This window comes from Mesoplodon mirus (assembly GCF_964341445.2).
Source record: "Mesoplodon mirus genome assembly, chromosome: 3".
NCBI lineage: Eukaryota > Metazoa > Chordata > Mammalia > Artiodactyla > Ziphiidae > Mesoplodon > Mesoplodon mirus.
Genome location: NC_138978.1, coordinates 123,559,615 through 123,578,610, shown reverse-complemented (window position 1 = coordinate 123,578,610; position 18,996 = coordinate 123,559,615). Strand labels below are relative to the sequence as shown.

Below are 18,996 nucleotides of genomic sequence, written 5' to 3'. Positions count from 1 at the left end.
TGTTATTTTGCATTTGATAGGCGTTCAAGTTTTCAGATTGTTACTCCTCATCTTTTTTCATCGCCACACTGCCTGCCTGTGAGGTAGATGGTGGGGGAGGGAGGTTGGGATGTAAGGAAGACATGGGGGCAGGGGGCCTGGTCCTTGAGGGTGGGGGCAGGGCCTGGAGGAGCTGGGAAGCCGTGGGTTTGGCAGGAGAGGGGGTGACATATGTGGGGAGCCCTGGGGACCCAACCAGGCAAGCGGCTGGCAGAGAGAGCAGACGGCATTAACCCTCACTGTGCCACACTGCGCGACCTGTCCCGGGAGTGGCCCAGGGCGGGGGTGTTATCATGTGTGTTCTGGGTCACAGGAGCTCCTGGGCAGGATCTGTTATGTTCCTGGGAAGCGCTGGCTCGTCTTGGATCTTCTTCCCTCTTTGAAGTTCCCTCCTCGTCTGCTTCCACGTGTTCTCCCTCAGTCTGTCTTTCCCTGTCTCCACCTCTCTGTGCCTCTAGGTGACAATGGGTCTCCACAATCTGTCCCCCTCTCTGCCTCCAGCCCGGCTGGAAGCCCCTTTTCAGCGCCAGGCCCTGAGCCCTCTCTCACCCCCGGCCCCCAGGCCTTGTCGCCTTTGTCTCCTAAGGCAGCCTTTCCTTTCTTCTCTCCTCTCTGCTCACCTCTCCCCAGCTCCAAGCCCATCCCAATCTCATTAGGCCTCCTCCGACCACTGCCCCCCCACCTCTCCTCCTCCCTCCCCCATCCATCTGTCTTCCCTGAAGCCCTCCTCTTTGTGTCCACCCATCTGTCACCACCAGCTCTGCCCCCCCCCACACACACACACCCGCCTGGCCTCTCTCCCCTCAGGCTCAGCTCCCTCAGAGCACTCCCAGCCTCCTTCCCTCCTTCAGCCCATCAAGGATTGCCTACTTCCACTTGCCCTTCACCCCTTTATTCTTTTTCCAGATACCCTCTTTCATCTCTGTTGTTCCTTTTTCCCCTCCAGTTTCTCTAACTCCTCCTCAGTTGATGGGGGGAGAGACAGGGGACTCTAGGATCCTGGCCCCCAGCCCCTGAGCAGCCAGCCAGCCGGAGCCAGAGGCTGGTAATATTTACTTACAGTTGCATCATCTCCTCAAGCCTCCTGAGATGCCCCCTCCACTCCTGTCCCACGTTCTTCTGGTTGGGAACAGGGGCTCCAGCTGCCCTTCTCAACAACAGGAGTGTGCCAACCCCTCTACCTTCTGAGTGTGGGACTCAGAAAGGAATCAAAATCTAACCTGAGGCCCACATGGACCCTGACCTTCCAAGGCTCTCTGCTTCCCAAACTCCCACCAACTCAACAACTCCCACCAAGCTTTTTTGAGGATGGGAGGCTGAGTTTCAGGATGGCTTTTCTACCACATTATGCCACTACCCGCAGTCTACTGTCCCTGGGTTAGAGGGCAATCAGTGCCCCCCAGGCCTCCCTCTCCAGTGGGAGAACTTTCTAACTACCTTCAAAAGCTCATGAATTGGCCAACCCTTCAAGCCATCCCCTGCCCTGAGGGGTTTAGGATGAAAGGGAGAAGGGAAGAGAGGCTGACTGTCAGAGCAGGGCGGGGCCTCAGACAGCAGCCTAGTCTGACTCCACTTTGTGCAAATGAGAACACTGGGGCCCAGAGAGGGGAGTGCCCTTTCCAAAGTCACACAGAGCATTGGAGGCACTCCAGAAAATCTGGTCCTGAGCTCTTCCCACAGCAACATGAAGCTTCTCCTTACTGGCCCCACCCAAAGCGAACCCTCCATCCTCTGAACTTGGGTAGAACTTTTTATAGCACTGATTTTGCGTGGAACATATGCTGCCTGGCCTGGTTATTTATCTCGTGTCATGTCCCATCCTGCCATCTAGACTCTGGATCCTAAGTCTCTAAGGGAAGGTGCCATATCTCATACCCTTTTACGATGCTGGGACAGAGTGGCTTGCCTGTAGTCAGGCTCAATAAATGTTTATTACCACTGTAGCTGCCAGTGCAGATATAAGAAATGTTCCAGTCTCTGCTCTAATATGCTGTGTAACCTTGAGCAAGCCACGTCACTCCTCTGGGCTACTGTTTCCCCCATCTATCAAATGAGTTAGACCATACACACAATTTCTCAGGGCTTATCATATGGTCCCTGGAAGAAACAAAGTCCTCTTGAAAAAGGTGGGATCTCGGTACAGAACACCAGACTCTGGGTGAAAATATCTCCTCCCAGGATGTGCCTCTGGGATGTGGGAGACAAAAAAGAGTAAACCCTTTACTCAGAGAAGCTGGGAAAGAGAAACCAGCTAATAGGAAAGCCTTCGGTGCTAGTCTCGAGGGACCAGGTGTCACAAGAGGTAGAGACAGGACAGACTGGGTCCTGGAGCAGGGTGGTCTGTTATTCAACAGTCCACGTAGGTTGGGTGGAAGAGAAGGTGCCGTGAGAACTAGCAGTGGGTAGGAGTAGGGAGGGAGGGAGGGAAGCCCTGTGGGCAAGGGAGGAGCTGGAAAATGACAAATTTCAGAAGGCGGCACAGAGGTAAGCAGGGCCTGGAGCAAGCAGGAAGAGGGAGGCTAACGAGTTAAGTCTGTGGCCCTAAGACGCTGCTAGCCAATCGCATGCGGTCTCCAGGACACAGGAGGTGGCTGGGGAGGAGTTAGACTGTGGTCTCAGAAAGAAGGCCCCAGTGGGTCATCTGGGGGTCTATCGCCCCTTCCGTGGAGCCTGGTCTCCTCAGGAGACATGTTTTTTGGTTTTGTAATTTCTTTTTTTGGGGGGGGAGGGTGAGGTAAGGGTAGCATGGAAGGCGGAAGACAAGCTGGTGCTGACGATTCCTCCCTAGGAGGAGACTGGAGGACAGAAAACCCTACATCCTGTACCCTTCTCTTGCCCACCCCATGCACTGATTCTGCCTAACCCTCTGCTTCCCTGTTCAGCCCTCTCACTGGTTCTCAGCCACTTCCTCACTTCCAGAAGCTGCCAGCAGGATGAGGGAGCTTAGTGTTCTGTCCACTGGGAGACCTGTTGGCCGAGGGAGGCATGGAGTGGGCCCAGGCGATGGTGGCAGCTGTGCTCAACTCCCGCCAGCACAGTGCACAGCTTCTCCAGCTCAAACTGGGAGGGGTGTGGTGGAGGGGAAGCAGCGGGGTGTATTTCCACATCCCAGAACCCCAAACATGCCCCCTGAGAGAACTTGGAGAGAAACCTTGAGAAAAATCACCTCCTCTCAGCAGTATTTGAAAAGGTAGTCTAATCAGGAAACTAAGAGGAGTGCTTGGGACTCTGAAAATGGCCAGTTCTTTTCCATCTCTGCTGTCTTTAGGCACGTTGGAGACAGGCCCTTGGCCAGCAGCAAGCGGAGAAGGTTGGGCTTCAGGCGCCACTCTTACCGGTTCGCGTGCCCCCTCAGCTGACTCAGCCCCTGCCCATCATCTAGCAGTTCTGCTATCCTCCAGAATTCTGACTCTGTGAAGACCCAGGGAATGAGAGTATCGCCAAAGAGCGATTCTCTTTCTAGAGGGGTCCAAACTACTCGTTTTGGTCTACAAAATGCCCACTGACAGCACAAACCGCTTAGCATGCCACCCAAGGGCCTTTGTGACCTGGCCCCAGCCTGCCTGCGTATCCCTACGGCTCGGGAACACTGAACCACCTACCATTCTCAAGCATGAGCCATGCCTTTTCTTGGCTCTGTGCTTCCACACCTGGTGAGCTCTAAATCACCACCCAAGTGCCTCCTCCTCTCTGCAGCCTTTCCAAATGTCACCCCCACTGCCCTGAATCCCTCCATGTGCTACCAGAGCACTCTGGAGAGGCTGCGATTTCTCCATTTACTACACCTAGTTGTGAGTGTATGTTTCTCCCTTTAGCCCAAATGTGAGCTAATCAAGGGTCAAGGCTGCTGTATTCCCTTCATCTCTGGACCGCAGCCCGGGCCTCAGATAAGGAAAGAAATGTCTGTCGAATACAAAGTGGGAAGAAACCGTGCTAACGTCGCTCTTGTAGAGGGAAACCAGGATTCCAGGGCTCCACAAGGAACCCTTCTGCCAGAACTTCCATTGTATTTGACAGAGCTTTGCTACTCGGGCTCTCTGGGGACTCAGAAGAGAGCATCTGAGGTTACGGTTCCACGACTCCAATCTGGGATCACTGAACAAGGGGGCTCAGGAAGAATAACAGATAATGGTACAGGACATGTGGGAGAGTCTGTTTTAATGAGACTCGTTATTTATATACTTATATACACGTACACATACACACACAAAAGGAAAAAAGAAAACAAAAATAGATATTACAGCTTAATAAAAATTACAACTGAGCACTGTGGGCTGGAGGTGGGATACCCACCCAGCAGCACACCCACCCTGATGTGCCATCTGAGGGCCTTGAGACAGGACAGCAGGAGGGAGACAGGAGGCTCAGCCCACAGATGGCTCCTGTCCTCCTCAGGGCTTCCTTGCAGTTTGCTCCCAGCATTCACCCCTTCATGTCCTTCCTGGTCAGGAAGGGGGCGAGGGGCGGGGAGCAGAGGGAGGTATAAGGTGGGACGGAAAGAGAAGAGGGATCCTGAAGAAGGGAAAGTTAGGGTAGGTAGCTAGGAGTCAAAACAGGAGCAAGAAGCTTCTATTTGTCATCCCAGGATTTGGCAGGGGTGAGGAAGAAGACACGGGGAAGGGGAGATGGGAAGGGGAAGATGGGGGCGGCAGGTAACTCGTTTCTCCCTCAGTCTCTTTTGGGCAGTTCCACTTTATGTTAATGTCAGTCCGAGCCAGGCCCAGAGAGGTTCCAGTGACAAACTAGTGGTTTATGTCCCAGTGGGATAGATGATCTAGGAAGTGAACTGCAGAGCTGGCAGGAAAAGCTGGGGTCCTCTTCAGTAAGACACAGATCCTGGTTCCCCGGGAGCAATGAAAAGGACATCGGCTTTGGCATTGATGCAGTAGGTGACGACAAGAGAGAAGACGAGGACGCCGAAGCCCACCATCAGGGTGATAAACTGCAGGAGGGGGTGGGCAGGGAAGGAGAAAGGTGCTCTCAGAACTCGGTGTAGTTGTGGATAACTGTTTGGGGCTGGGAGCCAGGACATTGGAATTCCAGAGCTGGCTCCAAGCACCAAGTACTGAGCAATCACAGGCAACGTCTCCCCAGTCTGGGGACTTAGTCTCCCCATTTGAGAAGAGGAGTAAAGTACCTCTGTCCTTGCTTCTGCCTTTTTTACTTAGATTTTAAGCATCCAGAAGGTAGGGCCCATGACTTTCTCTTGTGGCCAATTACGTGACTGACTCACTTGTGACAGGTGCTCAATAAGTTATTAGATTGACTCGTCCTAGCGATGGCTGGTGGACATACCGGATGGGAGTGGAGCTGCGGAAGGGCTACATAGGGTCCACAGGGGAAGGCATATTTCTTTGGGTCTCCATGGGAACATATGTCCAGAATGAACACATACGCAAACTATCAGTGAAGACAAGCTTCCTAATGGCGCATGCTGGCTGACCAGGGACAGATTTGCAGCAGGTTTTTGTGGCAAATCTGGGGCAAATGGGAGATGGAAGGGGGTAAGAGACAAGAGGCAATAAAAAGAGGTCAAATAGACCTCTGCCACCTCCCCCACGCCCCACCCTCCCCAACCCATGTCTCACCTCCAGCTCTTTGCTGGCTATCAGAAATATCCGGGCGCGGATGTCTTTCCAGCGGCTCTCAGTCCATGTAGAGTATTCAGTAGAGCCCCACTGCTTCAATTCAAAGGCAGGGGACAAGGCCCTGGCGAGTCGTGCCGTGGAACGCACACACCGGGGAAGCCGGTCTGTCTCGTTGGAATTCAAAGGGCCCTGAACCCAAGCGTACTCGTACAGCTGCACAGAAGACAGGCCACAGCAAACGGGCTGACAGGATCCTCTCTCTCTCACTCTCTTTACCCTCTAGATGGTTCGTTTTTACCCAGGCTACTGCCTCTTCAATACTCAAGTTCAAAGGGCTGCATCCCTCCACCTCTCCATCCCAGTCTCTTGGGTCCAATTGGGCCTAGGAGATCCACCAACTTTCCCAAGGGAAGGGGACCCTTGGGGCGCCTCCAATGTCCACTACCACTCACATCCTTGTTTTCAGTGGGGACTTTACTCGGATCCTGGCACTGCTCTCGGGTAAGGCTGACCGCCTTGCCAGTCAAATTTGCCAAGGCGTACTGTACAACGTAAGTGGTGTTGGTGGGGCTGGAGACGGCGATGTAGTGCTGAAGAGGCCCGTCACCTGACCGGAGACCACAGGGGAAGGGAGGATTTGGTGGGTGGGAGGTGGGGTGCAGATGGGCAGGGACAGGAAGAGCCCAGGGATAGGCAGGAACCAGAGAAGAGAAAGTTAAGAGAAAAGGATCCAATATCAGGAGGAAAAAAGGAAAACAGGGGGGAAAGAAAATAGGAGAAAGGAGAAAGGAAAGATTAAATCAAAATGATGACTTTTTCTCTCTCCCTTCCCTTCGTTAAGGGTCCCATCGCACATCAGGTGCTTACCCAAGTAGGACCTTAGGTCCGGCCTGAGGATAGACTGGAACCACGAGTTGTTGGCTCTAACCAGGAACCCATAGAGCAGGCGGGTAACCTAGGATTGGGACAGGGAATTCCTTAGAGCCCAAGGAAAGAATTATTAGTGGAGATCCAGTCATGGGGTAGGAACCAGACTGGCCAGACACTGGGGTTGGGGAGACGGTGGCTGGTCACAGGATGCAGATGAGGCTCACCCGAGAGCTCTCTGGGGCATCAGTGATCCTCACCTGCACATCCAGGGCCGCTGAATGCCAAGGTTTGGGAAACTAGGCAAGGGACCGGGATAAAGGATGGGGTAGCCTGCTGTGTAAACAGAGACAGAAAGGAGCCAGGGCCCACTTGCTCTTACCGTTTGGGGATCGGCCTGAATGGTGTGGCTGAAGTTGGTTCCTCCTGCGAGCTGGTACAGTGCACGTCCCAGCACCGTGGCCACACCTGCCAGAGCCTGTAGTAGGTGAGGAGGTGGCTGAATGGCCCAGGTTCTCTGACCTCCAACATTAACATGCTAGCCATCTGCACTGTGTTCCCCATGCTCCCACCCAGCCCGGGTGGGTGCTACCTTGGCAGTGTCTGTCACAAAGTTCAGGTCCTCTTCAGGGCTCTGCCCTTCAGGGTAGGTCACATTAATGTTCTCAGCAGTGTCGTAAATGCTCTGGTAATAGCTGCCAGAAAAGCCAGCATGAGCCTTGGCTGCACTCAGCCAGGGCCCTGCCCTTTCCTCCCTCAACTGTCCCTTCTGCAGGAACTGCAGGATCTCATTTTTCCTCATACAGGGAGGAGGGAAGAGAGAAAATCAGGATTCCATATTGAAGAAGGTGTAGAGAATGGCAAAGTAGGAGTGAACGTGGGAGTGCTTAAATACAAAGACTCATCTGACCGACAAGACAGAAAAGGTAAATAAGATCACAATGCGGGAACCGTTCCTTCCTGGGAGATCTTTAAACGTAAGAGACACTTCCGTGTCATTTGGGTTGGAGATACAGGACGGTGGCTAAGACGACTCTCAGAGAACCCTGCTATATGTTATCAGAGCAATCATATGATCGTTTCAATGTACATCCATATTGAAGGTGGCTGGGAGTAGAGGGGGATGAGCAGGTCTGTCCACAAATATGTAACACTACACTGGGTCAAACCACCCTGATGCTCCTTGGGAAGCCCCAAGGAGACAGATCTTAGAAGAGAAGCTAAGAGGACAGCGCTCCCAGCCTCTACCATCACTGAATGCCTGCCCCCCCCCACAGAATCAAGACAGCCTCATGGCCAAGTCCAACATATGTTCAAATGATGAATCACCCCTCACCACAAAGTGATACAGAAGACAGGTTTGGAGAAGAGAGCTGACCCTATGTATCAGAACCGTCACGGCCCTAAATAAATGAGAAGGTGCTGTTGGGTGGGGGCTGGAGAACCAGAGCTTATGCATTGTTACTCAGAAACTCGGCCTGTTTTGAGAAGGGAAGGGAGGCTGGGGGCTTAGCAATCCAGCCTGAGTCAAGTCCCCCGTTACCCGAGGCCTCAAGTTAGGGGCAGTTTAGGGGTGCCTAGGACCAGCAGAGAGGTGACTACCAGGGCCTCACCCCTTATTGCTGGAGCCCCCTCAGCTGTAGGGACATTTTTACACCCACACTGAACCACGTGCACTTACCACATGGCAAGAACATGTTACATTTCACAGAGTGTGAGTACTGTCTGTGGCACCCTTGGGCGGGCCATAGGCACCCTTGGGCGGGTCGTAGAGAGCAGGGACAGCTATCTGTGCTCCAGCCAAAGAACCCCCAACATCATTCTAGTGCACGTTTGAGATGATGCCCTCTGCTGGCAGCCCTGGGGAACTCAGGCCCCTGGAGAGCTTTGGAGAGGTGGAACCACAAATGAGGATTGTGCTAGGAAAGGGCTCAGGGTGAGGATGTTTTCTAAGATGAAATGTCAAGTCAAATGCAGGGACCAGGTTAGATGTGAAAAAGACACTGAGCAAAGAACACAGATTGACCTGAGATTTTGGCGAGGGTCGTGTGGGAACAGGGGCGAGCAGTGATCTCTCTCGACACAGAGACATTTCTCTCTATGGACCTCTGGCTGCAGAATAGATTCTCTTCGGGAACAAAGAGGATGCAGGCTAGGTGACTCTTACTGGTTATGGAAGACAGCAGAATGGTCAGCAAGAACAACGCCAGAGATGTTTCGAGCTCGAAGAAATCGCTGCAGAGAAGATGGTGGGAGAGGCTGGGACCGACTCAGCCTCCTGAGGACTACAGTAGGGACGCCAGCACCGCTCTTCTCCAGGGTGGTCAGGAGCTCCTCCACCTGGGGGATGAGGGGCATTAGCTGATGGGACGCATTGGGGACAGGAAGCAGGAAGAGGTCTCTCTTAGACCTGAAACACTCTCTTCTTCAAGTCCCCAACCTGTTAAGCAGCCCTAAATTCTCCTAGATCTAAATCCTTCAAGCCTTTTGGGATCAAGGCTCTCTGAATTTTCCTGCAGCTCCCACTATCCTGTTTAAGTTACGGCACAGAGAAGTAAGAGGCCTGTGGGTTCTTTTTTTTCATATTTACAGGTAAACCCCACTGTCCTCAGGACACTGTCTTATCCTCAGCCGATGTTTTACTTATTATTTGCTGTGTAGAACTGGAGGAGCAAAAAATAATACAAAACAATGCTGAATGCCACACCAGTAGTCCACTCTGTAGGGGCTCTAAGAAGCCAGAGCAGGGATGACACTGAAGCTGGCATGGCAGGAAGAGGACCTCAGGGAAAAAACAGACCTATTTTGAGGGAGAGAGGGTCTTGAACAAGAAGTGAGGAAAGTGGAAGACGGTTTGGGTAGGGAGTCTTACACAGCCAGGATGAGGAAGGGCAGCCAGGACAGCTGGGTCCCTGGGGCAGCAGGAGACAAAGGAGGCACTCACACCCTGTCCTTAATGGGCAGTGATAGTTCGCTAGGCACCGAATGATCAGAGAACCATCCATCTCAGGGAACCAGTGACAGGAGCTGAACTCATGGTTTTTCCCAGGGAGCTGTAACAGCTGGGGTATTCACCCTTTGGCCAACACCCAACCTAAGGTCCTGTTTCACAGGCCCCAGAGGCTGGTGCGGATAGGGCCAGGACAAGAGGGTGCCCATATTCTAAGCTGTTGAAACGGGAAGTGAGGGGAAGAGATGCTCAGATTACCTGGTTCTGTACAGTTGCATTTTTCTGAGACATGGGGTCTGTGTGCATCCAAAGCTCTAGTGAATTTCTTAAGGCCACCTGAGAAGATGAAGAAGCAACATTTATAATTAGTCTCCCATTCTGGCCCATATCGGGGAGAAAAGAGTGGGATCAGAAGTCAAGGGAAGAGGTGGTGGCACCTGCAGTGGGCACAAGAGAACAGCAGAGGTGAAGCTTTAGGAGGTAGGAAGGAAGGGGTGGAGGATACATGCTGCACACCTGTCCCAGCTCCACGAATGAGTCAATGTTCTCTAACTGCACAGGAAACTTGCCATTTTCCATATCATAGACCATTCTTGAGCTGCCAATGTAGTCAAAAGTTTCCTGAGGGGTGGAGACAGGTGGGAAAGGGAACAGAGATTCCAAAGTGTTAGGGCAGCCTCAGTGCCTTGGGGCCAGATCATCAAAGCTGTAGGTACAAAGGTTATTGTCTGTGTCATCTCAACTGCTGGCCAGCTTAGTCACGTGACTCTGCCCTCCTCCCTACCCCAGCTCCCAGCTGTGGCTATGCCTCACATGTATGTGCCACAGGACTTCTCGAGCCCAGACGTGGGGAGAGCAGCCTAAGTGGAGGCCCAAGGCGAACATCAGCTGTTAAGTGTCTGCTTTTTGCTTCTCCCCCATCTCCGCCGACTGAGCCACGGCTGCTGTTCCTTTATCCTAGGGCCAGTCTGTGGTGGCAGTGGGGAGAGGCAGGAGCCTCAGGGCTCCTGGGTGGAGGTGGCAGGGAAAGGGTCCAGAGAATGTAAAAGAATGTCTCAAATAGACCGTATCCGTGGGGAAGTGAGGGAGTTGGCATTATACCAATTCCAGGTCAGGGTGCAAAGGCTTCCTACAGTGGGGGAATCTGAAAGGGAGACACACATAGACACATCCAGAAGCTCTCTGGTGAATAACAATTAAGTTAAGTGCTGAGATCTTCCCCAAACAATAGCCACTCCCATCTTCACCACCCACTCCTTCCCGGCCATCCCACCCCAGCCAAAGAGCCCTCACCCCTTGGAAGAAGACAAACATGACATTGCGGGGCAGGGTGGTCACGTCGGGTGCCTTCTGCAGAGCTTCGGCTGCAGCCAGCTGAGTGACGAAGGAGGCAACGGCACTTTCAGCCCCTGGGGCCACATTCCAGAAAAAGGAACGACTGTCCAGCTGGGCATGGCAGACAAGGCAGGGGAGGTACACTTTGAAAATGGAAATTTGGGGCAGGCCCCAGTCCCCCTCTCCTGTTCTGGCCAAGAAAATATTCATGTCCTGCGGCGATGGCTAGAACCCCAGAGTCCCACAGCCCAGATCCCTCTCCATCTGAGGCTCCCCACTGTAGCAACTCAGACACCTGATATGCCCCAAACAGGCCTGCCTGCCTGCCCTTTCTGTGCCAGCCCTGCCCACCCTGATCAGGGGCCAACACTCACCCGGGTGGCAGCCACCACAACCTTGTCATCGGGCTCCAGCGTCTCGGAGGTATTTACAGGCTTAAGCATGCTCCATACGTTGTAGTCGGACAGGGGGTCACAGACGATTTCTGAGCAGGACACAGACAGTGAGAGATCAACAGGTAAGGGAGAAGGTAGCTACAGAGAAGGTCCAGAAGACCTCTCTGTAAGTCATTTTCTGTCTCCACTCTTCCACGTTGGCTTCTCTGCCACCGTCCACTTCGGGGACAAGCTGCCTCGATGGCGTAGAACTGCTTCCACTTCTCCCACCCAGTGCTCCTTACCTGTGCCCACTCTGTCCTGATAGTGGTCTTGCCCACATTCCCTGGCCTGACCCCTCCTCCCCACCCAGGGCACCCAGCTCGCCTCGGATCTGTCCTACCTGGGTTGATGCTGAAGGAGCTCTGGATGAAGCTGCGTCGCATGCAGGTGACGGTGCTGACGACGGCGTGCATGTGTGAAAAGAGCTGCATGGCGCACAGTGGGAAGGCCGGCGCTGAGCCGTTCTGACTCAGGTTGTGATCGCGGTAGCACTACAAGGGGAGATGAACCCTGATGAGGCAGCTAGCTGTGGAGTCCACCCCATACCTCCCAGAAGGAGGAGGGCCCAGCTCCATCCTTAAGCCATTCCCACATCTGTCCCTGAGCTACAGTTGTCCTGGTACAACCACAGGAGCTATAAGGTCAAAGAGAAAAACTCACCAAGAGGTGCCAAGGGGCACAGAGTCAATGACTTAGCTGGGGCAGATGAAATTACCCTATACCAAATGGCCTGCCCCAATTTGGAGCTTCAGTCACTGCTCCTAATGTGATTTGCTGTAAAGAGCACCAAATTGGGAGATGAAAAATGAAATTCAAGACAGCTTGCGCATCAACTCACCATGTAACTTTGGACAAATCTCTTAACTGCTCTATGTATCAAAATTAGAGAACATTAGATTAGAATTAGAGAACATTAGAGCTAAAAAGAATTTCAGAAATTACTGAATTGAATCTCTCAATTTCTAGTCCAATGCTCTTTCTTACCACACTAAAGGTTCTTAATCAGGGCTCTATACCTTATCTCATATTAAATATTCTTTATGTTTTCTTCCAGTCTAAAAGCCTTTAATGCTATAATTTCAGGCAGGAGAGAGACAGGGGAATGTGAGAAAAATAAACCTCTTGGCTCTTCCTGGAGCAACTGTCTTTCAGAGGGTGTACTAGTAGAATGAGGCTCTCTCTAAACAGGAGCAGAGCCTAAAAAATAATTCTCTTTCTAAGTGGAATTGCTAGGAGCTGGCAGAGTCATTACCTGCTTAATGACATTGGTTTCATTTTCATCTTCAAGAAGGAAGATGGGGAAACTGAAGTCTTCATAAGCCAAGCCATCGCCCAGGGAGTTCCATGCTATCTCTCTGCAGTGAGCAAACTCTGGCCCATAGGAGTTGGAGTAAACACCTGAAAGGGAGGACAGGGGATAGGATGTTGGGACACCAAGCACTCAGGGACCAGGTAAGGAAGGAGGGCTAGGATATCATAGGATTGGGACTAAGAGTTCTGAAGGAGGGGGTGACTCAAAGAAGCAAGTATCAACCTATCATCACCTACAGTAAAACAGACACTGGTTATCAGGGAGCCCTAAGCTGGGCAGTTAGGGATCTGAGCATGTGACAAAAAGGGAGGATGGAAGGTAAGCAGAAGAAAGGTGAGCAGGAGAGAGAAGGGATGAGTGGTAAAGACAAAGAAACGAATCTTCTGTTTGGGAGTCAGTTGCTCACACTATACACAGACAGACGCACACCTCTTCCCAAGCCCTCCAAGATGTGAGAATGAAGCAACAATGAGCTTTGGGTGACAGCAGGCTACCCTGATCCCTTGGGGCTCTTACCAAACCCATCATTGGGACACTGCACACTAGGAGAGAAGCCGGAGGCAGGACTGGGCTTGGCTAAAGACACTGCAAGACCAGCAATTCGGCTCGTTCTCCCCTTCAGCTTCTCCATCAGATTCCTGGAATAGGGTGACAATGCCATGAACGAAGGCAGGGAGGTTATCAGGCAGCCCGACATCCTGCCCCCTAGGATGGAAACAAATGGGGAGTTAGGGGAATCAACACTGTCGACTCATTTCTTGTCTTTTCGGTCTCTTAGCTTCTGAGTGAGAACCATGACCTGATCTGAACTCAGGGCTTAATCTCATCTACCCTGTCTCTGTGCACCCCTTCTTCCTCCCTGGGGTCCTTATTCAACTAGAGCTCTACTTACAAGGTCACTGAGACGATTCCTTTTAATGGCCCATCTTTTCTTCGGAGGATCACTCCACCCCCTGCCCTGATCAGACCAGGGCAGCCAAGGGAAGTTTTCACTCACAAGTGTGAGGATTGTTCACTGACTCCTCCCCTCTCTGGACGCATTTCCTCAGCAGGAACACAGAGTTCTTACCTGGTAAAGAGCGTGCCCTCCAGCAGAACCACATAAGGGGGGTTAGGGCCATCGGTCAACACCCACTGTAGGTCTTCTTCCTTCTGTACTACGTGGATAACCCCTGTGTCCCCACTAACGGAAGCTGCCAGAACAGAATGGGTCAAAATAAAGCACCCACAGCTGACCATTTTGACTTTGCTTCACTGACTCTGCAGATCATTTATCCCCATTTATTTATCATTTATTATCTTGTGACAAAATGTCACAAGACGTTGCGTTAATGCAGCCAACTCTGGACTGGAACTGAAAGGCTGAATTGCCCTGGCTTCATTTGAAGGCTACTAGGAGGGAATAGAGGACAAGAGAGGCCCGAAGTCTACTCATTAGAGGCCTTGTTTGTTAAATGTCAGAAAGGCTCTACGATCTTCATTTTCTTGCCCTCTTCCCTCAACCTCATTTAGCCATGTATACAAGATTCTGTAACAGCAGACACCAAAGTCTTTACACATGCATTTTCTCCATGAAACGGCAGGCTCTAGATCTCAAGCTTAGAGTTCTAGCACTGAATCTTCCTTTTTGAAAACATATGTGTAGATTTCCTTGGCCTCATAGCCTCCTTGGATCTCCATTCCTTTGCCCTATTTGGAAATGACTTTACTTGCTTTTGGCCAGTTTTGGGAAAGGTTAATCAAGAAGTTCAAGGAGTTCTGTAGAATAGTTTCCCAAATGATGGGCCTTGAATAGATTAGGTGTGCTGATATCTAGTCCTCTCATTGTTGGGGACCAAGGGTTTCCAAAAACCCTATACTGGTCACCCCAGGCCAGGAACAGACTCATTCATTACCCCAGGATGCTCTACAAATAACATTTTCTTTTATTTTAAATATTTGTTTATTTATCTGGTTGCACCTGGTCTCAGTTGTGGCAGGCAGGCTCGTTAGTTGCGGCATGCACATGGGATCTAGTTCCCTGACCAGGAATCGAACCTGGGCCCCCTACATTGGGAGCTCAGAGTCTTAACCACTGCACCACCAGGGAAGTCCCAAATAATATTTTCTATATGTTTCATGACAAAGACTGGAAGGCACCGCTTTAGAGGATGGACGATCCAGTCCAGAATGCCTTGAGTTCTATGTAGTAATACCCCTCAAGTCCCTAGTGATCCATGTAGAGACATCCTAGGGTCTCCCCACACGTTTTCTCCCCACTCAAAACTGGATGTGTTACTCATAAATTGTTTTAGAGCAGTATTTCTCAACCCTGGCTACATATCAGAATCACTCTGGAGTTTTAAAAAATAGAGATGCTTGTGCTTTACCTCAGATCTACTCGATTTAAATCTCTAAAGGTGAGACCCAAGCATGTGTATTTTCAAAACACGTCACATGGTCCTTTATTAGGCATGAGAATTATGGCTCTAAACCAAGACACTGGAATACTTGTAACTTACAAGAGACAGAAACCACAGGTACTTTTCAGACTGCCAGCCACATAGAATTTTTCTCCCATAGGATCTGGTAAAAGCTAGATATAGAAGCAGGTCCCCAACATTCAACTAAGTCATATATAGCAAATACTTCGTAAGTTCATGTTGATAGTGATAAAACATAGAGGAAAATCAGAATCTGGAATAACTTTGGTAAAGATTTAACTACCAAATGGCAATTCTAAGTAAAACAATAGACAACAGTGCGTGCCACAGCATTTAAAACACAAGAAAAGAAAGCTCATCTGGCAGATAAAAAATATGTAACTTCAGCTCCAAGGAGGACAGGAAGAAGACAAGCTATAACACAGGCCTGAAAAAACCTGGATTGGACACTGGGTTCCCATTGGTGACTGTGTAGTCTTAAATAACTTGCTTACTTTCTCCGGTCCTTCAATGGGGAGGTTTTCCACCCCTATTCATCTCATACTGTAGGAAAAGAGTAAAAAAGGAAAGAAAGGAAGGAAAGTAAAGAAAGCTACAGATAGCCCCTTATGAGCACTTTTAAAAGGGTCCAATATAAACAGAGCATCAGAATCAGAAAATCAAATCTAGGTCTTTCTCTCCAAATTTAAGCGGGTGTAGCTTGCTCAGGATGGATAGATATGAAGACTTAGAAATAAGTATGTTGAAAAGGAAACAAGATCTTAATGAGGAAGTGGCCAGAGTCCAGCCCCACCCCTTTCGTCTCTCTGTATTAGCACCAGGCTTTATCTCTAGAGGCTACTGCTTTGCTTCCCACAGGGCTGCTCTAAGAACATGCAGCAGAATGACCCATTCCCAAAGGGGATATCTTAGAGCTCAGCTTCAGGAGGATGGGGGCCTAGCCTTTTGCACTAGAGTGGGGTTCCAGCAAGACCAGCAGTCTGATCTCAGCCCACACTGGACCTGGCTCCCTTCTACTCACAAATCTAGTTTAAGAACAAAGTCCAGGGACCTCCCTCGTGGTCCAGTGGTGAAGAATCCACCTTCCAATGCAGGGGACGCGGGGTCGACACCTGGTCAGGGAACTAAGATCCCACATGCCGCGGGGCAATTAAGCCCGTGCGCCACAACTACTGAGCTCACACACCTCAATGAGAGAGCCCATGCGCCACAACTACAGAGCCCATGTGCCTTGGAGGCTGCATGCCACAACTAGAGAAGAGAAAACCCACAGGCCACAACTAGAGAGAAGCCTGTGCACCACCACAAAGACCTGACGTGGCCAAAAAAAATAAATAAAATACATAAATAAAATAAATAAATATTAAAAAACAAAACAAAACAAGGTCCAACAAAAATTTAATTTGGGACTGTTTGGAACCAGTTAACCTACTCCCAGTATTTCCTGTAGTAAGGATATGGACAATTAATGTAGAGTATAGCTAAGGGAAGGATGGCTAGAAAACTAGTAATTGCCACCTTGAGCAAGTCCTTCACTTCCCACTGTCTTCTTTTCTCCAACCAAAGTGGAAGGTTTCAGACAATCACACAGTCCTGCTGAGACCACACTCAGCATCATCAATAAACACCTATTAAAGGCAGTCTGACTTTCAGCTTTGTGCACTTATATTCTAACCATTTTTACAGGAGTAAATAAATTCGGAGGTAACCAATTTGATGACGAAGAAGTCGAGATCTGACTCGAAGTTTCCTGCATCCCTGCAAAACTACATTCTGACAAAGCTACTATCCATAGAACAAAATCTGAAGATAACAGGTTAAGCAGCAAAGGAACTAGGGATTCAGCCTTCAGATTACAACTTTTTTCCCTCTTAAATAGTTTTATAACCATACCACATTGACAGGGTAGCCTGTCTTGGAACACATTTACAAAACATAAAGACAAATCTAAATCCTTTACTATTTCCTTTTGTAACTATTTGGTTTCTCAATGCCTTCTTCTTCAAAGAGATCACTGCCTTAAGGAAGCCCATTTTGGTTCCAAAAAGAGCATTCAGAGTGCAGGTGATGAGTGGACTTCATAGAATAAGAGGCTTTTACTCCTTAGAAAAGACTGTAACTTTCTACCTAACCAACTGGGTGGTTAAGAGTCCTGGTTTAGAAATTAGACCACCGGGGCTCAAAGCCAAGCTTCATCACTTAATAGCAGAATGATCTTGGAAAAGTTACTACACTTCACTAAGTCTCAGCTTCATCATTTGTAAAATGGGGGTAATAACAGGACCTACTTATGGGGTTGCTGTGATGGTTAAATGAGATGTACATGTAAGAACCTTGTATGTAGCATTTCCTAAATGTTTGCTCTTATTAATTATCTCACCTGGTTTGACAATTGGTTCTCTATCACCTACTACCCACATCGCCTAATTTGTGTGCTACGACTCCCAAGGAGGACTTGGATTATTATACCTAGGGCACAGACTGAAATATCAATAGCCACGAACACAAATCCCAACCTCAACTCACACTGGCAGCCAATCTGATGAGTAGCATTGAGCAGACGGACACAGGGAGCTGTTTTATTTAAGGGGATGTAGATCTTCTTCTCCACTGAGTTTCCTTCACACAAACCTGATCAGAAGATAAAAAGTGTTAAGAAGAAATTGAGAGACATTGGTACTAGCCTCTATCATGTCACAAATTTGTTGTATGGCTTGAGTATATCATACTTTCTAAAATGGGACTAGTGTCTATTCTTCTCACCTCTTGGGCACATTATTGGAACAAATAAATGCACCCAGCTATGTACCACAGAGAGTTACTACAAATCATAGAGCAACTGACATTGAAGCTAAAAGACAAAAAACTTGATTGGTCAAAGGAAAGGTATTTAACCTCAGGTGTACCTGCTTCTGGTTGCATGGACAACCACACTTCTGCTTTTCTTTTCTGTATGTACACGACTAATTAGTTAATAAATGAGTGCCAGTCTAAGAATATAGATCACAACAGCAACAAAATCTTCTTGAGACATTTTTCCAGGGGTCTGAATGGAACTGGGAGAAAACTTATGCCAAACACGCTGTCAGTTAGTTTAACATCAGTAAGTCATTTGTGTGTGCCCACAGTGTGAGGCAGCTAGTTTCTCCTTTGGGGATTTTTAAAACAAACAATCTCAATTTGGGGGAAGGTATCGTCGTGGTTATAAACAGGCATGTTTGTATTTTAGGGCTTGACCAACTAGAAAACCATATACCAGAAAATGAATGGGTGTAAGCAAACACCTGTGCACATTATAAATGGCTAAAGTTTCTTGAATCATTATTTCACGGCATAGACAGTTAAGAGAACTAATATCTTACCTTAGTTTCACTTTATTGATGGGACAAACTGAGGTGAAGGACAGGGACGCGGGTTTACGGTGGAATAACAGAGAAAGAAATAAGGCATTTACCTTCCTAAGCGCCGCAATGCACCCACAGAACCAAGCGCTTTGATCTTAAAAGTCTAAACGCACTGGGAAGAAAGCTGAACGCTAACACCTGTCCTTTCTGATTGTGCGTGGGGTGGCTGGGACCGTGGGGGAAACGAGATACCCGGACAAAGTAGGAGAAAGCGGGGCTGGAAGTCCAGGAAGAGGCCTGGAGGAGGAAATTGGTCTACACGACGTGCCGCGGGGGAGAAGGGACCTTCAGGTCCAGGCAAAGGGGGAACTTCTGTCGTGGGAACGAAAGAGAAAGAGGATTTACAGGGTGGGGGGACGGAGGGGCTGCGGGGACCAGAAGGGAGACGGCAGCGCTCGGGCCGGCCAGATCCGGAGGATTCTTCTTACAAACTGGAGCTCAAGGGCCGGGTAGGTCTCACCTGCCAGTAGGACGCAGAAAGACACAAGGCGAAGGAGACTCCGACTTCCCAGGTCGGCCACATAGCCGCCCCCATCCGTGGCCATCTTGCGTCTCGGTTGAGCGGAAGCCCTGGTTCCCTCCTTGTCCGGCAGTGGCCTCTCTAGGCCAACAATGGCGCCGTCTCTGTGGCCCGGAGCTCC

General features: G+C 49.9%; 1 protein-coding gene across 1 annotated transcript; it reads right to left on the bottom strand.

Annotated features, from left to right (window-relative positions):
* Positions 1-4,180: 4,180 nt before the first annotated feature.
* On the bottom strand, positions 4,181-18,993 carry NCSTN (nicastrin). The gene is made up of 17 exons (XM_082613749.1): positions 18,816-18,993; positions 17,478-17,582; positions 13,598-13,721; positions 13,045-13,166; positions 12,469-12,614; positions 11,557-11,707; positions 11,154-11,263; positions 10,738-10,890; positions 9,961-10,065; positions 9,703-9,780; positions 8,662-8,834; positions 7,087-7,189; positions 6,877-6,972; positions 6,495-6,582; positions 6,080-6,234; positions 5,628-5,840; positions 4,181-4,981 (listed from the first exon to the last, which is right to left on the bottom strand). The coding sequence occupies exons 1-17, from the start codon at positions 18,898-18,900 to the stop codon at positions 4,859-4,861; spliced, it is 2,130 nt and encodes a 709-aa protein (XP_082469875.1). The 5' UTR covers positions 18,901-18,993; the 3' UTR covers positions 4,181-4,858.
* Positions 18,994-18,996: the final 3 nt, after the last annotated feature.